This window comes from Lissotriton helveticus, chromosome 5_1 (genome assembly GCF_964261635.1).
Source record: "Lissotriton helveticus chromosome 5_1, aLisHel1.1, whole genome shotgun sequence".
In the NCBI taxonomy this organism is placed as follows: domain Eukaryota; kingdom Metazoa; phylum Chordata; class Amphibia; order Caudata; family Salamandridae; genus Lissotriton; species Lissotriton helveticus.
In genome coordinates this window covers 1,367,219,934-1,367,239,188 of record NC_136065.1, presented here as the reverse complement: position 1 = coordinate 1,367,239,188, position 19,255 = coordinate 1,367,219,934, and the positions used below count along the sequence as shown (strand labels likewise).

Here is a 19,255-nt window from a genome sequence, read left to right as displayed (position 1 = left end):
TCACACCCATTCAATCGACAACCAGCGACAGTCCCCAACCTAATTGCGAGGACTTTGCTGCCTTCTTCATTGAAAAATGCAACAAAATAGAATCTGATCTAAGGTCGAATTATCTTCCTCACCAGACTCTCACCTAACTCTCCAGCCCCCTCTTCCTACCTATCACTCCCCTAAAAACAATGCACATTGGAATCAATTCTCAACCTTCAATGACACTTCCATTCTCGACTTTCTCTCTACCCTGAAACCCTCTAATCACTTCAACGATCCCCTTCCATCATATTTCTTTAAAGAAATGATAAGGCCTCTAGTTCCGCTCTGGACCAAGATCGTTAATGCTTCCCTAATTCAAGGCGAGGTCCCTGACTGGCTAACGTCTGTGCTAGTTCTCCCCATCCTCAAGAAACCTACAGCAGACCCTGATGATCTTAATAACTTTTGACCAATCACTAACACCCCAATTCTGGCAAAGCTCATTGAAAACTGTGTACAGACACAAGTATGTAACCACATTCAGGAATTCCAGCTACTAGATCAATTTCAATCGGGCTTCCGTCAAAGCCACAGCACCGAAACAGCCATCACTGACATTGTTGATGACGCACTTACCCTACTTGACCGAAACGAATCCTGCCTATTAATCCTACTCGACCTCTCATCAGCCTTCGATACGGTCGTACATTATTTTTTTTTTAAAAGAACTTTATTCTCAGCTGCGTGTTCTGCAAGTACACGCAGTGACAACTGTGCTGCTCCTCTATGTGTCTGTAGATCTTAGGCCTCTTTGCAAAAGCGCCGGGACGCCCCCTTGGGCAGCCGTGCGCTCAAAAAATATGGCCTTAACATAACATAACATAACAAGTAAACATTACATTACATCTGTTAGTGCAACAGCCGGGTTTTATGTTTTCACCCCTATGCATTTCCCCTTGTCTCACATCAGTGGCAACCGAAAATGACTTCAAAATGTTACACCAATCCAGTCGCATAATTTCTTAGTACCTGCATCTTAAGGCAATATCACAACATCCATCAAACATCCTTCCGCCCTCCCACCTCCCCCCACCCTCTCCCGTACCTAAACTAGTCATCTCCTGGCCGTCCAATAGTGGTAGTTGTCATAAAGGACAAGTGAGAATCGGGCCCATCCGGTCACCTTAGGTGCTAATGTGTGCTGCCTCACGGGGTGTAGTGACATATGGTGAATGTTATCGTGAGTAAGGCTGGGGCGTCCTGTCGTGCGTCATATTGAACATGTCCTCTCCTCTTTAATCCTCACGCCCATTGTCCCCCGTTTGTGTTCTGTCCCCACTCTCCATTGCAATTTGTTGATATAACTCACTCTATACACCCCTCTTGTGCATACAATGAGCATAGCCTCCCATTCCAGGGAGATAGGGAACTTTCGGAGGCCTCGTGTTTCTTCCCTCCAAAGTATCGTCCCTTCCGCCCTCCCCCACTTAAGCACTTCTGTCTGCCAAAGGTGTATTCCAGGCGGTCTATGTGATTTCCATCTCATTGTTAATGTCCTGATAGCTAGTAACAGAGTCTAGTAGTTTCAGTTGGGCCTTCAGTGTTTTGGGCCTTCTGCGTAACCCCAATAGGCAATACAGTGCCTCTTCCGGCACCGGGAGGTTTGTAACTGCCCTTAGTGTCTGACACACCCCTGACCAGTACCCTCTAAGTCGTGGGCATGCCCACATCATGTGTAGCAGCCTGGCCTGTCCTGCCCACATCGCGGACAGTTATGGGGAGAATTCGGGAACATTTTGTGTATTCGATTGGGAGTCAGATATGCTCTATGCAGGACCATCCCCTGTAAGAATCTGAATCTGACATTGCGTGATACCCGCCTAGGGTGTTCTAATATTGTGGTCCAGTCCTTGTCCGATAGAGCCTGGTCTGTGTCTTGTGCCCAGTGTTGCTGAAGAGTGGTGAGTGAAGCTGCAGCGTGTGCCCTAATACCTGTATATAGCCATCGCACCAGATTCCCCCCCGAACCCATGAGATACAATAAGTGTACCAGTTGGTGCTGTGAGGGTTGCAGGCGTTGGGGCGCCCATCTGCGTTGTATGTAGTGGGTGACTGTGGCATGCAGCAGGTACATTCGGGGAGGGGCTCCCGTGGCCTGTAAGAAGGTTTCGTGTGTAAGTAGATGGTTATCCCCGAAGAAATCTCCTACTACCTCCACGCCCGCCTCTTGCCATGGGCGTAGTACTCTATCCGTAAGTCTGCCCTGTGGCGTCGGGATGCCCAGCAAAGGAATGTTGGTCGCCTTCGCCGAGGCCGTGTATGTCGGGGCCTTTCGCCAGACCCTCAGTGCTGTGCGAAGGAGTGGGTGGCACTCCGTAGGGATGCGGCTTCTAGGGAGTAGCAGGGCATGTAGTTCTCCCCTTCTCAGTCTGTCAGTCGTGTAGTCTATTTCGTGGAGGTTCCGTCCTTCCGTCCAATAGGAAAGCCATTGAAGTTGGCTAGCATAGTAATAGCCTCTAAAGTCCGGGGCTCCATCCCACCAATTCTAGTCCCTAGTTGTAACTTTCGTAGCCCTGTTGGTCGCCTCCCTGCCCCCCAGATCAGGGTAGTAAGTAGTGAGTTGAGAGTGTCAAAGAGGGATTGCAGCAGGAACACTGGAAGATTAACAAAGAAATATAACAATCGGGGGAGCATTACCATTTTGGAGAGTGCGATTCTGCCCATGACTGATAGTGGTAGTGTCGTCCAAAACCCCACAGAGGCACGAAGTCCCGTTATAGCCTTCTTAATGTTCCCCTCTATCTGATCTTCCTGCTGCCTATAAACCTGGATCCCCAGATATTTAAATGTATCCGGAGCTATCGGGATAATGTATGCTCCAAACGATATTACACCTGGGTTCGGAGTGGCTCGGAAGTAGAAACCTTTGGATTTCTCAGGGTTTATTGTTAGGCCAGAGACTGCGGAGAATCTCTCAAAGATTCCAAATATGGGGGCATGATCTGCCTCCAGGCCTCGGAGGAACAGTAAAATATCGTCCGCGTAAATGGACAATAGGTGTTGAGTGTCGCCGCTCGGTATTCCTCTGTGCCCCATCCCAGTCCTTAGGGCTTTGGCCAAAGGTTCCAAGGCGAGCACGAATAACAGTGGAGATAAGGGGCATCCCTGTCTAGTGCCACGGTGGATCGCGTACTTATCAGAAATATGTCGCCCTGTGCGTGCCCTTGCCGAAGGATCGGTATATAGTAATCTGATCCATGCCAGGAGAGCCGCCGGGAGCCCAAACCTCTCTAAGGTCGAAAACATAAACAACCAGGTTATGGAGTCAAAAGCCTGCCAGAGGTCTAAGGCTATGCATCCCGCCCTAGGAAGGTTCTGTGGAGTAGACGCCATTAGTGCGTGCAGGCGGAGCGTATTCATAGAGGTGCTCCTACCCGGGAGAAACCCGCATTGATCTCTATGGATTAAAGCCGGGAGGTGCGATTGCAGTCTCAGAGCTATCGTTTTACTGAGTATTTTGTATTCTGTTGCGAGCATTGATAGCGCCCTATAATTTGCGAGGTCCAGGCTGTCCCTCCCAGGTTTTGGCAGCGAGACGACCAGCGCCTGCATCGTGTAATCGGGCAGACGGCCCTCTTCTAGTGCCACTCGATACACCTTCTCGAAGATTGGTACCAATATATCCGAGTATGTTGCGTAAAACTCCACCGGGAGTCCATCCATGCCCGGCGTCTTTTTGCGGTTAAATGATTTAATGGCTACCCGTATTTCCTGTTGCGTGATGGGACCCTCGAGTTACCTTTGGGCATCGGCGGTCAGGACTGGGAATGGGAGGTCAGTCAAAAAGGCAGCAATTTGATCTGGGGCGACTTCTGTGGGTCGTGCATATAAGGTAGTTAGGTGATCGTGAAACGCTTGGTTGATCTCAGTTTGCGTGCTTACTATTCGTCCATCCTGCGTCCGTATCCTGGTTATCACCAGGATGTCCGGATGCTCCCGAACCAGGCGCGAAAGCAGCGCTCCCGACCTGTCCGCCTCGGCGTGTTGTCTGCGTAGGTATTCCCTATGGTCTAGGACGCGTAGTGTTTCAAGGGTGTCCGCATGTTCTATGTTCTCTAGCTGCAATTCCTCCCTTTTAGAAGGGTCAAGCCCTACCTCACTCTCCAGTGTCTTTAATCTATCCTCTATGTCCCTCAGCTTCCTATGGGTTTCCTGTCGGGCCCCCACTAATTGTCCAATCGCCGCCCCACGTACCACTACCTTCATGGCATCCAAAACCACCAAGTTCGTAGAGGCGGTGTCCCAGTTCTCTCTAAAGTATCTATCCAGTGTCTCAGACAGGGACGCCCTGAAGGGGCCATCCTCCAATAGGAGCGGGTCCAGGCGCCAAGTGGGAACCGGAGTAGGGACTCTGCCCCATAGAATGGTAAGCGTCAGGGGCCTATGATCAGAAAAAGTTTTCGCTAGGTATTCTGGGCCGTCGATCTTAGCAATTAGGGCTTTGGAACACAAAATCCTGTCTATCCTCGTGTGTAGGGCATGTATGTGCGAGTAATGAGAGTACTCTTTGCTCTCAGGGTGCGCGGTTCGCCAGGCATCTCTCAAGCCCCATCCTGTCGCCCATGTGCAAAACAGTTCTGTCAGTCTGGAGACTCCTGCCACTTGTGGGGGTGGGGGGGTGGGGGGGTGTGACCTGTCTTTGTCAATGTCCATGATCATGTTCCAGTGTCCCCCCAGTATCCAGGGGGTGTCCGACCAGTCCGCTAACGTCAGACCTAATTTCTGCAAGAATTTGTCTTGATCAAAATTCGGAGCATATACACATCCAAGTACTACAGGTGTTCCATCTAGCGTGCCCCGCACTAATATGTACCGTCCTTGGTCGTCCACCCTCCTTTCCACCTCTAAGAACGGTGTGCCATGTCTGATCCATATTGTCGCCCCCCTAGAGAAGGCGGAATATGTTGTGGTCAGGATTGTACCCCTCCATTTCTTCCTCAACTTGATCGCTTCCGAGGCCGTGAGGTGGGATTCTTGGAGAAAAACAATCTGCGCATGGTGGCGCAGCAGAAAGGCATGTATTCTGTGTCGCTTTTGAACCGCCTCCAGCCCCCTCACATTCCAGGTCGTGCTTGTTTACTTCCCCACCAAGTCAGCCACATTCATATGTGCACCTGTTTTGTAACCTCAGCTGCCTACCGGCTTGAACCCTATGCAATCGCCACCAGGAGACTACCCACCCCAAACACAAAAAAAGGAACCATAACGGCGCAGCTCAAAAACTAAGCTGAGCCCAACAATTGAACAAATCCCAAAAGGATTAAGTATTCAGTGCTGTCGCCATCGGGGGTGGCCGAGCACCATTACAATCTCTTCCGTCAGCCCAATGGGCTCCGCCAGCTCTACGGCAACTGTCGTGGGGCAATGTTACCAATATTCAGAGGGGGAACAGAAACCTTAAGTCGCCCGTGCCTGTCGTACATTGTGAATACAATTGTGCCCAATCAAGTATAACAGCAGGATACATTCTGATGTAGCAGTGGCACCCACATATGTTACCCCTACCTCCCTTCTCATAGCTCTCATTGGTAACTGTATAGTGTAAAGTCAAAACATGTAGGAAATGCAATACGGTTCGTAGGCCTTTCAGCTGCTTCCGCACAGATCCCCCCCCCACAGTTGTCCATCACATCATCTGCAGTGTGGGGTGTGACCGTGGGAAACAGTAGTACACTGTGGTCCGAATCTGAATGGCCGTGCTGTCCTCTGAGTCCGTTAAGATCTTCTGGGAGTCCTCCCTGAATGTGCCTGCCACCGCCAAAGCGTCCAGTTGTTTCTCTTTCTGTTGTTTCTTTGACGGTCCTCGGAATCCACAAAGCTGGAGAGCCACCAGGCAGCCGCCCGAAGCATGGAGAACAAGGGGCAGTCCAGAGACAGGGGGGGGGCCCATAGAGCGAGAGCCGCTTCACCTCTATATCTGTTTTGGTGGCGGTGGGCAACGGCCATTACCCGCTCCCCGGGACACCGCTCCACAGTGCCCCCACACGGCCAGCGTCTGCCGTGTATCCCCCCGCGTGGTCGTTTCTCTGATGGCGCCCGCACCGCGCTCTGCTTCAGCGCTCGCCTACTTCCAACGAGGGGTTCCCCGATAACTCCCGATTGCGTCCCGAGTCCTCCTATGACACGTGCGGATGCGGGTCCGAACCTTCGGGCACTTCCGGCGTCCTCAGCCGCAGGCCGGCCGGCCTCGTTGCGCACTGTGGGCCCCGGCTTCTGACGCCGCACCTCTGCTGTGGGCCTCACCGTTTTTACCTCGGTGTTACGGGCCTATTCTCCGCTTGTCCGTCGGTTTCGAGAGCAGCCGGGTCAGGGAACCCTTCTCCGAACCTCCAACGAATCACCCCAGGGATCTCTGAGGCAATTTAGTCAGGATTCTGCCCCGATCAGCGCCGGAGCTCTAGCGGCGCGCGTCCAATCTCATGGCCTGCTAGCCACGCCCCCTCGATATGGTCATACATGACAACCTCCTGAGCCTTCTGGAACATAGGATGGGGCTGTTTGGCGCAGTACTAAAATGGTTTGCCTCCTTTCTCCACAATAGAACACAGAGAATTAAATCCAACCAATCCCTTTCTCATCCCAGTCCCTGCACCCTGGGAGTGGCCCAAGGCTCCTCGCTATCACCCACTCTTTTTAACCTATTCATTGAACCCCTCACTGAAATCCTCATAGCATCTAACATCCAATAGCGCATGTATGCAGACGCAACCCAGTGTACATGAAAATCTCCTCGCCAGGCGACATCAAGTCACTCAACGGAACCTTACACAAAACCCTCAACTGGCTTACCTTCAACCATCTCAAACTAAACGCCCTCAAAACCGAATTTCTCCTTATTTCCCCACCCAAACTAGCACCCATCATTGAGGAATACATGAAAAATCTGTCTGCTCTCAACTGCACACCACATGTCATACATTCTACGAAATCCCTGGGTATAGTGCTGGATAGGAAATTGAGCAATCAGGACCACATTAGTGCTTCTACCAAAGGAGCGAACTTCAAACTGAGCATCCTAAGGAAACTAAAACCTTACCATCCCCCCAATGACCTCAAGTCCACAAGACTTGAATATGGCAGTGCAACACTCTGCGGTCTACCTAAGTACAGACTGGCCCCCCTCAGAGCCTCATTGAATGCAGCAGCCAGACTCGTCACTGGCTCCAAGAAGTACAATCACATCTCCCCGGACCTGAAAACACTCAACTGGCTACCTCTCGAAGCAAGGATACACCTTAAACTTGCCTGTATGACCCACAAAGCCCTTCACTTCAACACCCCTCGCTACCTCGCAAAAAAAATGTGACCTGTCGGGTGGTGCCCGTACCTCCAGGAGCTCTAGCACCCTCCTACTTAAACCAAATAAATTAAAAAAACAAAAAAAAACCTATAACCGTTCCTTCTCAGGAATCGCCCCACGAATCTGGAACGCCCTTCCAACGGAAATTAGACTGATTCCATCAACAATGTCCTTCAAAAAGGAAATGAAAGCGCTACTGCCCTAAAGTCCAGTAGGGGTCCTAAATCACCTCATTAACTATCACGCTGATGACTTTCTTGCCTTCTCCTAATGGCCAATTCTTTTGCCCACTATTAAGTCATTATGTAAATATTGCTATTTTTGCCTATCATGTCGTCCTGTAACTATTGCTATTTTTGTCTATCATTTCATCACGTAACTGTTGCTATTGTCGTCTATCATGTTGTCGCGCAACTATGCTATTTTTGTCTGTTGCTATGATTCTGCCTTGGTTGCCCCTTCCCATGTGTTGCATCCCTCTATAAAGCGTTCTGATACCCTCTAGGGTCATGTTCACGCTACACAAAACAACCCACTGGATGCTTCAGTTCAAAATATCATTTGTTATTTACTGCATTTGCAGCAATCAAATCTTGCATATGCATCTATATACTTACATCTCGCTGCAATAGCGGCATACCTTCAGAACAGACAACATCTGTCTCTTTTCAGAGTGCCTGTTATCAAGAATTTCATGGAATGACATAGAGTTATTCCACTAAGCCAGCGTGGAATCTTGTCCTTGCCAGACTAATGGGTCCACCTTTTGAACCATTGCATAAATGTGAACTGCAATTTCTCACTTGGAAAGTTGCTTTCTTCATTGCTATTACATCACTGAGGGGAGTGAGTGAGCTCCACGAACTAACCATAGAGGAACCATTTCTACAAGTACACCACAACAAAGTGGTTCTTCACACTAACCCTAAATCTCTATCCAAAGTAGTATCTGCCTTCCACGTCAACCAATCCGTTGAGTTGCCGATGTTAGTTCCTCAACCGGATTCAGTGGCAGAATGAGCTCTACACCCTTCAGATGTGAAACGAGCACTACTTTACTACATAGAAAGGACAAAACCTTTTTGTACTACTAAACAACTCTTTTTTGCTTTTGCTCCACCACACAAGGGCAATCCCATTTCTAAATCAGGTATTGCAAGGAGGATAGTTAAATGTATATAGACTTGTTATGCAAAAGCAAAGAGGACTTTACCAATTCCACCTAGAGCACATTCCATTCGCAAATTTGGGTTTTTATGGCTTTCTTAGAAAACATTCCCATAACTGACATCTGTAAAGCTGAAACATGGTCTACATCACGCACATTTACAAAACACTATTGTGTAGATGTGTTAGCCAGACAACAAGCTAATGTATGCCAGGCAGTTCTAAGTACACTCTTTCAAACGACTGCAACAGCTACAGGATAGCCACCGCTTTGGGAGATTACTGCTGTATAGTCTATGCAAAGCATGTGATCTACAGCTCACATGCCTCGAACAGAAAATGCTACTTACCCAGTATGCATCTGTTCTTGGCATGTAGAGCTGTAGATTCACATGCGCCCACCCGCCTCCCCCGGGCCGCTGTACCTGTTCCAGTACTATCTTACTTAGATATATACGCACAGACATCTTTATTCTACTCTTACTAACTCCATTCTCACCCTCTGCGGGAAAACAATCTAACGATGGAGCCAATGCCCATGGGCACTGTCACCGAAAGGCGTCACCTACCTTGTGACTGGAAAAGACTTCTTTGAAGAAAACAAAGTGCAAACATCCGGACCCAACACTAGATGGCAGACTTATGCAAAGCATGTGAATCTACAGCTCTGCGTGGCAAGAACATATGCATACTGGGTAAGTAGCATTTTCCGTTCTCTTATTAAGGGAGGGGTCCCCCTTCCCCAGGCAGATTTCAACACCGGGGGACCCCATCCCCTGGGGCCAGGCCTTTTTGTAATGGTGGGAGGGGGGGGGGGGCATGTGGCCCTCTCTCCTTTACCAAAACAAAAGTTGATTAAAAAACGATTTTCCCTTTCTGTGATTACTGTCTTTGCATGTGGTTGTTACAGTTTAAAATTGCAGTTTTGACCTGCCTGTGATTGCATATTTTATCACCTGTTTTGTGTTTTAAACTTGTGGTTTTCCCTGCCCAAGATTGCTTGCATTTAACATGTTGAATTGTGGGATTTGCAGTCCAACCTCTGTAGTTTGTCCCTTTCATTCCTTGGTGACAATTCTGTTTTCTCTCCAAATTTTTCCTTTGCTCTATGCTAAGACCTGTGTGTTAAAACAGTGCACCCCCAGCAACCATTTTGTGTTCACAAGCCAGTGAGGCCAGCCTCCCTGCCTGCCCCCTCCCCCCAGCAACAGGGATATTCTACATCAGAGGGTGCTTCTGTGAGCTGTTTAAACTGTATTTACTGGCGCCTGTGCACTTCGTTTTTTGGCCAGCAGGGGAGTAAAGTTTCAACAGTATTCAAACAGTATTGTTAGATTTCGAGGTAGTGAAGCCTTTACCTGCAGAAGTCCAAAGTAACGGATTGAGCCTGTCTGTCTCCTAAGAGATTCTGAACAGGAGAAGCAGCTTCCAACTCCCTGGCCAGCAAACCTTGTCTGAGGTCGCTGGGACCTTATATGGTCTGCTAGTGGTTGGCACATGTGTACACTGATTGGTGGTTGTATCTGGTGTTTCTATTGGGTTAGGGTTAATGTCCTCATTGGTTGGGTATTTGAGGGTTCTGATTGGTTTCTGGGTCTGTGATTCAATCATTGTAGGGTTGGGACTAGGGCTAGGGTTAGGATTTCTATTGGAAGTAGGGACTAGGGCTTCCTATGTTATTGGTTGTTGGGAGTAGGGTGGGACTAGGGCTAGGGTTAGACCTTTAATTGGAAGTAGCTATTTATGGCTTCTGGTGTGATTTGGTTGTTGGACTAGTTGTGGGACAAAGAGTAGGTTTAGGCTTTCTATTGGAAGTAGGGACTAGGGCTACCTGTACCATTGGCTGCTTGGACTTGGGTTGGGACTACTGGTGGGGCTAAGGCCGTTATTGGACGTAGAGATCAGGGTTTTTGAACTGATTGGGTGCTTGGACTAGGGCTAAGATTGGCAGTAAGGTCCTGATCTCCTATTGGTTCTAGATTTTAGGGCTAGTGATGTGATTTTATAGTGTTAGGGCTAGGGTTCCCATTGGCTGAAGGGGTCACCTGATTACTAGGGCTATAAAAAAGGCCAGGCTTAGGGCGTCACAGCACGGGCGTCGAGGCTAAGGGCAGAAAGGACAAGGGCAGTTGCCTGTTTGAGCCCGTTAAGGGCGGAGAGGACAAGGGCAGTTGCCTGTTTGAGCCTGTTCGAGACTGGTCGGGACTAGGGCCAGAAATTCTGCCCTTTTTCTCATTTAGCAATCCCCAAAACTCCTTTTTACTCATCCAAAAGCCTCCTCCTATTGCTAAGACCTAAAAAAAAAAAAATCGTTTACTCTTTTATCCCTCCACTATCCTTTTCAATCGAAATTAACAGACTAACATGTTCACTTCTCAAATTTCCATATTAAACTATACTAATATACTACCCAAATAACTGAATAGCATATCCACTACTCAAATTACTTCATTTTTTTTTACTCACTAGTTTTCAACAGTAATCCTTTATGGGTTCCGGAGTGGCGTGTTACTCGCCATAAAAGCGATTCAACACACATTAGGGGTAACAAGTGCTATATGAATACAAATCTTTCTTCCCCTTTTATCCCTCCGCTATCCTTCTCACTCCAAGTAACTCACTAATAACCACCACTGAAATTACTTCATATTTCACCATATTAATTCACCACTAATCCTTTGTAGGCTTCCTGACTAGCGTGCGTCAACAAGCGCTACATAAATACAAACTTTTGTCCTCCTCTATCCTTCTGCTATCATTCCAAATCCAAATAACTGACTAACCTATCCTGACTAACACTTAAAATGTACTTGCATGTTTCACTATACTAATTCAACACTAATCCTCTATGGGTCCCGGAGTAGCGTGCTACTCGCAGAAAAAGCGTTTAGTCGCCTCATCAGGGGTAGTAACGCTATATAAATGCAATTACTATACAATACAATACATAGAGGAGAGCGCCCCTCCTCCCCGGGCTGATTTTGGCCCGGGATCCCATCTTCTGGAGCCTGACCTACCTACAATAGGGGGATGGTCGCGCAGCCCCCATCCCCTGTGGTCTGGCCGTATACACATTGAGGGGTGCTTGTCCCCCGTCCCCGGGTCGATTTCAGCACCTGTGACCCCATCCCCTCTTTTCTGAATGCCCTGGTCCCACCCAGAGTACCCAATTACCTCTATTGGGGACCGCGGAGGGGAGCCGCGGGCCCCTGCTGTCCTTACCGGTAACCCACCTGCTGCGGGAGCTGGCATTGCTTTGACACACAGGGAGCTGCTAAACATGCAGCTCTCTGTGTGTCAAAGCAGTTGTCCTCTGTTTCCCTGCCCACATCTCACAAGCACAGGAAAAGGGGAGCACGGAGACCTCTGAACAGACCAGGGCACGGTGGTGGGATACCTGTATGTATGATGCCACCACCATAGGAACAACCAAGAAAGGAGGTTATAGCAGTGGTACACTAGGAATGGTGACCCTCTGTTTCCTGACAGGACAAAGACCATATGGTGTGGTATGGGGCTCCAAAACCTTCTCTTAAGCCTGATTACTAAGACCTCTCTCCTGTTTGTTTTCCCTGAGGGTGAGTCCAGAGGCCCTGTGAAACCAGATGAAACAACAGGAGAAGACCAGGAGGAAAGACCTTGCTGAAGATCTCCCCACCAGACATTCATTAAGCCGGTGCCCTCAGGGCCTGTACCTAGCTATAAAACACTATATATGATCCCAATATACCTTTATATCATTCTAAACTGGTCTGAGTCATCCTCCCAACTCCGTAGCAGGCACCATATACCCTTAAATTTAGAACAGGGGTTTTAAGTTGGAGTGTTAGAGATCAGTTACTCCGCATTATATATGCGTAAACAATTTTTGAGCACTATGCAATTTTTAGGCCCTCTAGTTTGGTCAATAATTTTAGTGACAGACCGCGGATGTCATAGGCTTTAGTGCTTTTTTAGGGCTCGGACTCCTCCCCACTGAAAGTGGGAGGAGTTTCGAGAACTAATGTTAAAGAAGAAAAAAAAGAAGTATCTCCTAGGGCTTTGGCCGAGACAAATTCCACACATTCCTTAGCGTGTTCTGTCATCTGGCCAGTGATTCGTCTTCGTTGTGTTGTCGTTTTAATAGGCTTGAAGTGATAGGGTAAATTTAGTTTTGTTCCGCCATCTTGGGCATATTTCGTTTGTGCTCGCGCAAAGAAGTACATTAATTATAATTAGGAGCTGTCAGGGTGCCTCCGTAAGTGAATCCAGATGGCCGGGCGCGTTCACCATTCAGCAGCGCTCAGCGCGCAGCTGCTGCATGCCAGGCCGGGAAAGGGCTTCATCAGCCTCATCCGGATCACAAACTCGGATCCTCACCATGATGGAACACACCCCTTGCTGATCTAAACTGTTCCAGTTCAGACTGGGCTTCCAGACGCAACTCTTATTTCAAAGTTCAGGTAATGTAAACCGAACTGCAACTCCAAGCTATATTTGTTTTTTTTTTCATTTCGTAATTGACTCACAGACGAACTTCGAGACAAGCAAGTACGTTCCTAAAATGCAATGTCAAGCAATTTGCACCAACAAAGACAAGACGAATTTAAAATAGGCACATTCAAAAGCATTGTGCTTAACATAATGTGTCCTTTGTTAAGGAAACCAGTATTACTTGCTCTCCAATAACCCTGCTGCCAATCACCTGACTACAAGGAGTCTTTCAATCACCCAACCAAAGCTGCTCTTGGTTAACCACTAATCTGTTTCTGTGACCACCATAACACATTTGCAAATACTCACAACCCCCCACCCCCCACACCCATGTGCAAGCTTTTTTCTGGAATTTCATAGCACTGCGTGCACTTTATGAGAATAAGCACAGAATATTTACTGCTGAGGCAAGACTGGCCAAATTCTAACCTACCAAAACTTATGTCGAAAGCAGTCGTCTCCTTAACAAAAACATTCATCAGCAAATACAGTCACACAGCAAATAATACACCTAAAAACAGAACCACATGAATTAACAAACGCTGTGGTCAATCCCATCAAACCACCCGACTACCACAGTGTGCACGAGGCCTCACAAAGCAAACACCGTCACAATATAGCTCAGTGGGTGAAAGAGCATGCTGCACGTTCTCTCTGCTATTGTAGAACCAAGCGTCTCTGCCTTCCATAAAATAGGCGCAGCGGTTTGTATTTATAGTTGTTTGGGATGAAAATAGCACCTTTTAATTACAGCACTGAAATCTGCCTTAGTAAGCGCTATGCAAACTCTGCACTATTTTAATGTCAGACGTGGTGGCCGTACGTATATGCCCAGGGTCACACATCATAGTGATAGTTCATCGGAAGCATAGACGGTTCCGAGTACAACTGGAAAATAAAGGGGGGGGGGGGGCGTCATTTAAGCACATTGAAGCACAGACACGAAAACACTTGAACTGTGGACATGAGAGTAGTGGAGCTCAGGGCACGCGTTTTGGAATTTCCATTGATATGTCACACAGAATGATGAAAGGCTGAGCCAGATTTCAAACTGCTCCCGCCTTAGACAGCACATACATCTGTCAAGTGCTGTTGCCACTCTTTCTCGGCGCTGTGAGCCGTTGAGGCACCGGCCTGTGAATACAACTAACGGCGAATTCCCTAAAGCCAGTTATTCGGATCCAGGACCCTATGGCTGTGGGCGCTGCCACATACATTGTTAATGCTAGTCTCACGAGACCGTCTCCTGGCTTGCAGCGCTTCAAAACCAGCTTTAAGGCGGACAAAGGCGGGGGTTCGTTTGTGCTTCAAGGGGTCACTGAAACACAACAGTCTGCCCAGTGACCTCAGGCCTGTTGTTCGAACATGAATACGGGTAGAATTCGAAGAAACGCGCAAAAAGCAGCAAAACATTGTGTCACATAAAAAACACCGGGTCAAATCAACCCGAACTGTGTAATGGCAAGTGAGGCGAAAAGAACATTATCACGACAAAAGACAAAGAGATAGGCGTGAAATCGGTTTGGATTGGTGTGTGAATGGTTGAGTGTGTTGTGTAGCTGTGCATATGAAGTAGTGTACATTTAGTGCGTGTGTGTAGTTCATGTGGATGCACGGATGGTTTTTGTGATTGGTGTGTGTGTGTACGTGGTGTGTATGTGCGTATTTCTCTATTGTTTATTTTGTTCTTTATTTCAGGTCAGAATTTATTCGGTGTTTTTTTTCCAATCACCCAACCAAAGCTGCTCTTGGTTAACCACTAATCTGTTTCTGTGACCACCATAACACATTTGCAAACACTACCACTCTCCACTACCACTCTCCACTCTGCACTAACACTCTCCACTACCACTCACTACTACCACTCTCCACTACCACTTACCACTCTCCACTACCACTTTACATGAGGTGCTTCCTAAGGGTGGAACTACTGCATTGATTTAACAAGCGCTGCTTCTCAGCGCAGCACTAAGAGAGTGACCCACAATGAGTTGCACTACAGTGGCTGTAATGCAGTGAATTCTAGAGGTGATGCCCTAGAGTGGCTGAAATAATGACAGCGATGACAGTGCATATCTGCAGGCTAGTGAAGCCAATGCATATCTACAGGCTAGCGATCACTGCATATCTAAATGCTAGCTCAGAGCATATCTACAGGCTAGCGATGACAGTGCATATCTACAGGCTAGCGATGAAATTGCATAACTACAGTCTTGCAATGACAATGCATATCTATCTACAGGCTAGGGATGACAGTGCATATCTACAGGCTTTTTAAGCCACTGCATCTCTACAGGCTAGCGATGACAGTGCATATCTACAGGCTAGCGATGACAGAGCATATCTACAAGCTAGCGATGACAGTGCATAACTACAGGCTAGTGAAGCCAATGCATATCTACAGGCTAGCGATGACAGTGCATATCTACAAGCTAGCGATGACGGTGCATATCTACAGGCTAGTGAAGCCAATGCATATCTACAGGCTAGCGATGACAGCATATGTACAAGCTAGCGATGACAGTGCATATCTACAGGATAGCAATGACAGTGCATATCTACAGGTTAGCGATGACAGTGCATTTCTACATGCTAGCGATGACAGAGCATATCCACAGGCTAGCGATGACAGTGCATATCTACAAGCTAGTGTGATAATGCATATCTACAGTCTAGCGACGACAGCGCATATCTACAGGATAGCAATGACAGCGCATATCTACAGGCTAGCCATGACAGAGCATATCTACAAGCTAGCGATGACAGTGCATATCTACAGACTAGTGAAGCCAATAAATATCTACAGGCTAGCAATGACAGTGCATATCTAGAGGCTAGCATGACAGAGAATATCTACAGGCTAGCGATGACAGTGCATATCTACAGGATAGCAATGACAGTGCATATCTACAAGCTAGCAATGACAGCGATGACAGTGCATATCTACACGCTAGTGAAGCCAATGCAAATCTACAGGCTAGCGATGACAATGCATATCTACAGGCTAGCATGACAGTGCATATCTACAGGCTTGTGAAGCCAATGCATATCTACAGGCTAACAATGACAGTGCATATCTACAGGCTAGCAATGACAGCGATGACAGTGCATATCTACACGCTAGTGAAGGCAATGCAAATCTACAGGCTAGCGATGACAATGCATATCTACAGGCTAGCGATGACGGAGCATATCTACAGGCTAGCGATGACAGTGCATATCTACAGGCTTGTGAAGCCAATGCATATCTACAGGCTAGCGATGACAGTGCATATCTACGACTAGCAATTCAAGAGCATATCTACAGGCTAGCGGTGACAGTGCATATCTACAGGCTAGCCAAGCCAATGCATATCTACAGGCTAGCGATAACCATGCATATCTACAGGCTAGCGATAACCGTGCATGTCTACAGGCTAGCGATAACAGAGCATATCTACAGGCTAGCGATGACAGTGCATATCTACAGGCTAGCGATGACAGTGCATATCTACAGGCTAGTGAAGCCAATGCATATCTACAGGCTAGCGATGACTGCATATCTACAGGCTAGCGATAACAGGCATATCTACAGGCTAGCGATGACAGTGCATATCTACAGGCTAGCAATGGTGCATATCTACAGACCAGCAATGACAATGCATATCTACAGGCTACCGATGCCAGAGCATATCTAAAGGCTAGCGATGACAGTGCATATCTACAGGCTTTTGAAGCCAATGCATATCTACAGGCTAGCGATGACAGTGCATATCTACAAGCTACCGATGACAGAGGATATCTACAGGCTAGCGATGACAGTGCATAACTACAGGCTACTGAAGCCAATGCATATCTACAGGCTAGCGATGACAGTGCATATTTACAGGCTAGCATTGACAGAGCATATCTACAGGTTAGCGATGACAGTGCATTTCTACATGCTACCGATGACAGTGCACACTTACACGAAGGACATCACAGGCAGCAGCTGTGCAAGCTTGTTACACTCACAAGGATACCACAGGCAGCTGAGGTGCAAGCTTCTCCCACTCACAAGAAGGACATCACAAGCAGCAGCGGTGCAAGATTCCCTCACACACTCACAGCAGGTACTGTGCCAAGGCAGCAGCAGCAACAGAGCAAGAGTCCCTTATAAAGAACAGGCACAGCACAGAGATGCACAATGCAATCTTCTCATACTCACAGGCAGCAGCTGTGCAAGCTTCTCACACTCACAAGAACGACATCACAGGCAGCAGCAGTGCAAGCTTCTTACACTCACAAGAAGGACATCACAGGCAGCAGCAGTTCAAGCTTCTTACACTCACAAGGAGACCACAGGCAGCAGAGGTGCAAGCTTCTCACACTCACAAGAAGGACAACACAGGCAGTAACGGTGCAATATTCTCACACTCACAATGAAATCACTGGCAGTACACACCACATGAACACACTCCATAACACATAGCAACAATACATTGGCATTTACAATGCCATTAGCTCAAACTCAAATAAATCCGAGCCCGATTGCATTTCTAATGCTTGTTCTAATTTGTATTGTGTGTAACTTGTTATTTCTATACAGTGCTTTGATGTGTATGCTATATAAAATCATAAACCAATATACAATTCTATACATTATGTTTTAGTGCTTTTATGTTTGATTGCAGAAAGCAAGGCAAACCCTTTATAGGAGTGTTAAAAGTTGGGGTTGTCACTCCTAGAGAACATTTATTATTAAAAAAATGTTAACAGATTCTGCGGTTTCCAGTGCCTATTCTGAAGAATTTGGTTATAAAAGCCACAGGTTATAATTGTTCCGAAGGAGTATGTGTCTTCTGCACTATGATTGCTTGTGGTGAAAGGTTGATCCCTCCTAAATGCTCCCCCCCACCCAGGAATTGTTAATTCATTGTGGCCAAACACTGCATTTTACAGCATAATATTGTACTGTAAATGCATCTACATAATGCTACATGCCCTGGCTAGGTGACTGCTTGTCTCCGCATGAAATTGACTTTAACGTAGACTGTACAGACAGTTAAATCAACTTACTATACAATTTTTAACTGTACAACATTTGCCCTCAGATAATAGCTTTCCATTTTTATTAAGGCACTATTGCTCTGCCCTCTAATCTCCACCCCCAAACCCGAAATATCAGTTTGGCAGTTTTATTAAAATAATCAAGCTCCGATACCGCCGCACATTTCCATTTACATCTTCTTATACCTCTGTATCACGATCTTTGTTGTAATTTAACTCTCATGATCATGTGCTGCCTTGCGTGCCCTGGGGTCCTCATCTTATGCCAGGGATTACCTTTAAGTGCAATGTATGAACGCCACACTGTGTACTAAAGGTGGCACAGTATTCCTCCTCCACATCTAGTATAGCCACTACCCCTACATGCCTGGAATGGCTACCATATGTGGGGCATCTGTGGGCTCTGTGTGTCTCTGGAAACAGTTAATGGGATGTTTGTCTGTTTGTAAGCATCTGTGCTGAATTATTTCTCTCTTCTTTTTAAGCTGATCCAATCTATCACAGGCTGTTCAGTCTCTCAGAATGTGGTCATCGCAATGTCTGGCATCTCCAAGGTCTTTGTGGGAGAAGTCGTGGAGGAAGGTGAGTGACTGGCTCTCTAAAATTCCCGTGCAAATAATTTGCAGAGACTTTATTGTCATTGCTTTTGAAGGGAAAGTGAATGTTGGGAAATGAGAGATCAGGCTTAATTGGGCCACATAACCCATTGAACGAGGGATGTCAGCTTGTAATTATTGTTTTCTTGGACCAGCTAAATAACCATAAAGGATCTCCCTCCTACCACTCACCTCCACCCTTAACACTTGGTCTCGCCAATTCCTTTATAAAATATTATACAACTTGTGTTTTAACAGAGTGTGAAGGGTTGGGCAAAGGGGATTCTTCGTCCTGAAACAAGTCCACTCCAATATGGCGCAAATTAGGTTTTATTTTACGGTATATTCGTCGTTTCACAGACGCCAGGGTAAAACGGTAACTAAGTGATTAATACAAAGGAAAACAGGTCTTTGGAATAAGTCTTATAATTCTGCTCTTCCTTGGTTTCAGTCGTTTGCAGAGGAGGGTCCCTGCCCTCCTTCTCTTCATAGCGGTGTACGGGTCCCAGCTATCTCTCTTGCGTTGGGTTTCCCATTCTTCCGGCCCTCCGGTAAAATGCAATGCCGTGCATTGGTGAGAACCAGAAAGGAAAGCAACAAAACGAAAACAAGGGCCAGTCTTCCGTTTCTTTTGTGCGTCTCTAATTAAGGGAAGGGG

At 47.2% G+C, this 19,255-nt stretch overlaps 1 protein-coding gene across 3 annotated transcripts in view; it reads left to right on the top strand.

Moving 5' to 3' along the window:
* Positions 1–19,255, top strand: part of TAF11 (TATA-box binding protein associated factor 11) — a 265,689-nt gene that overhangs the window by 147,895 nt on the left and 98,539 nt on the right. For all 3 annotated transcript variants that reach the window (XM_078644276.1, XM_078644275.1, XM_078644274.1), the window contains exon 5: positions 18,487–18,583. In XM_078644276.1, the coding sequence (XP_078500402.1) occupies positions 18,487–18,583 (97 nt within the window). The remainder of the gene's footprint in view (positions 1–18,486; positions 18,584–19,255) is intronic.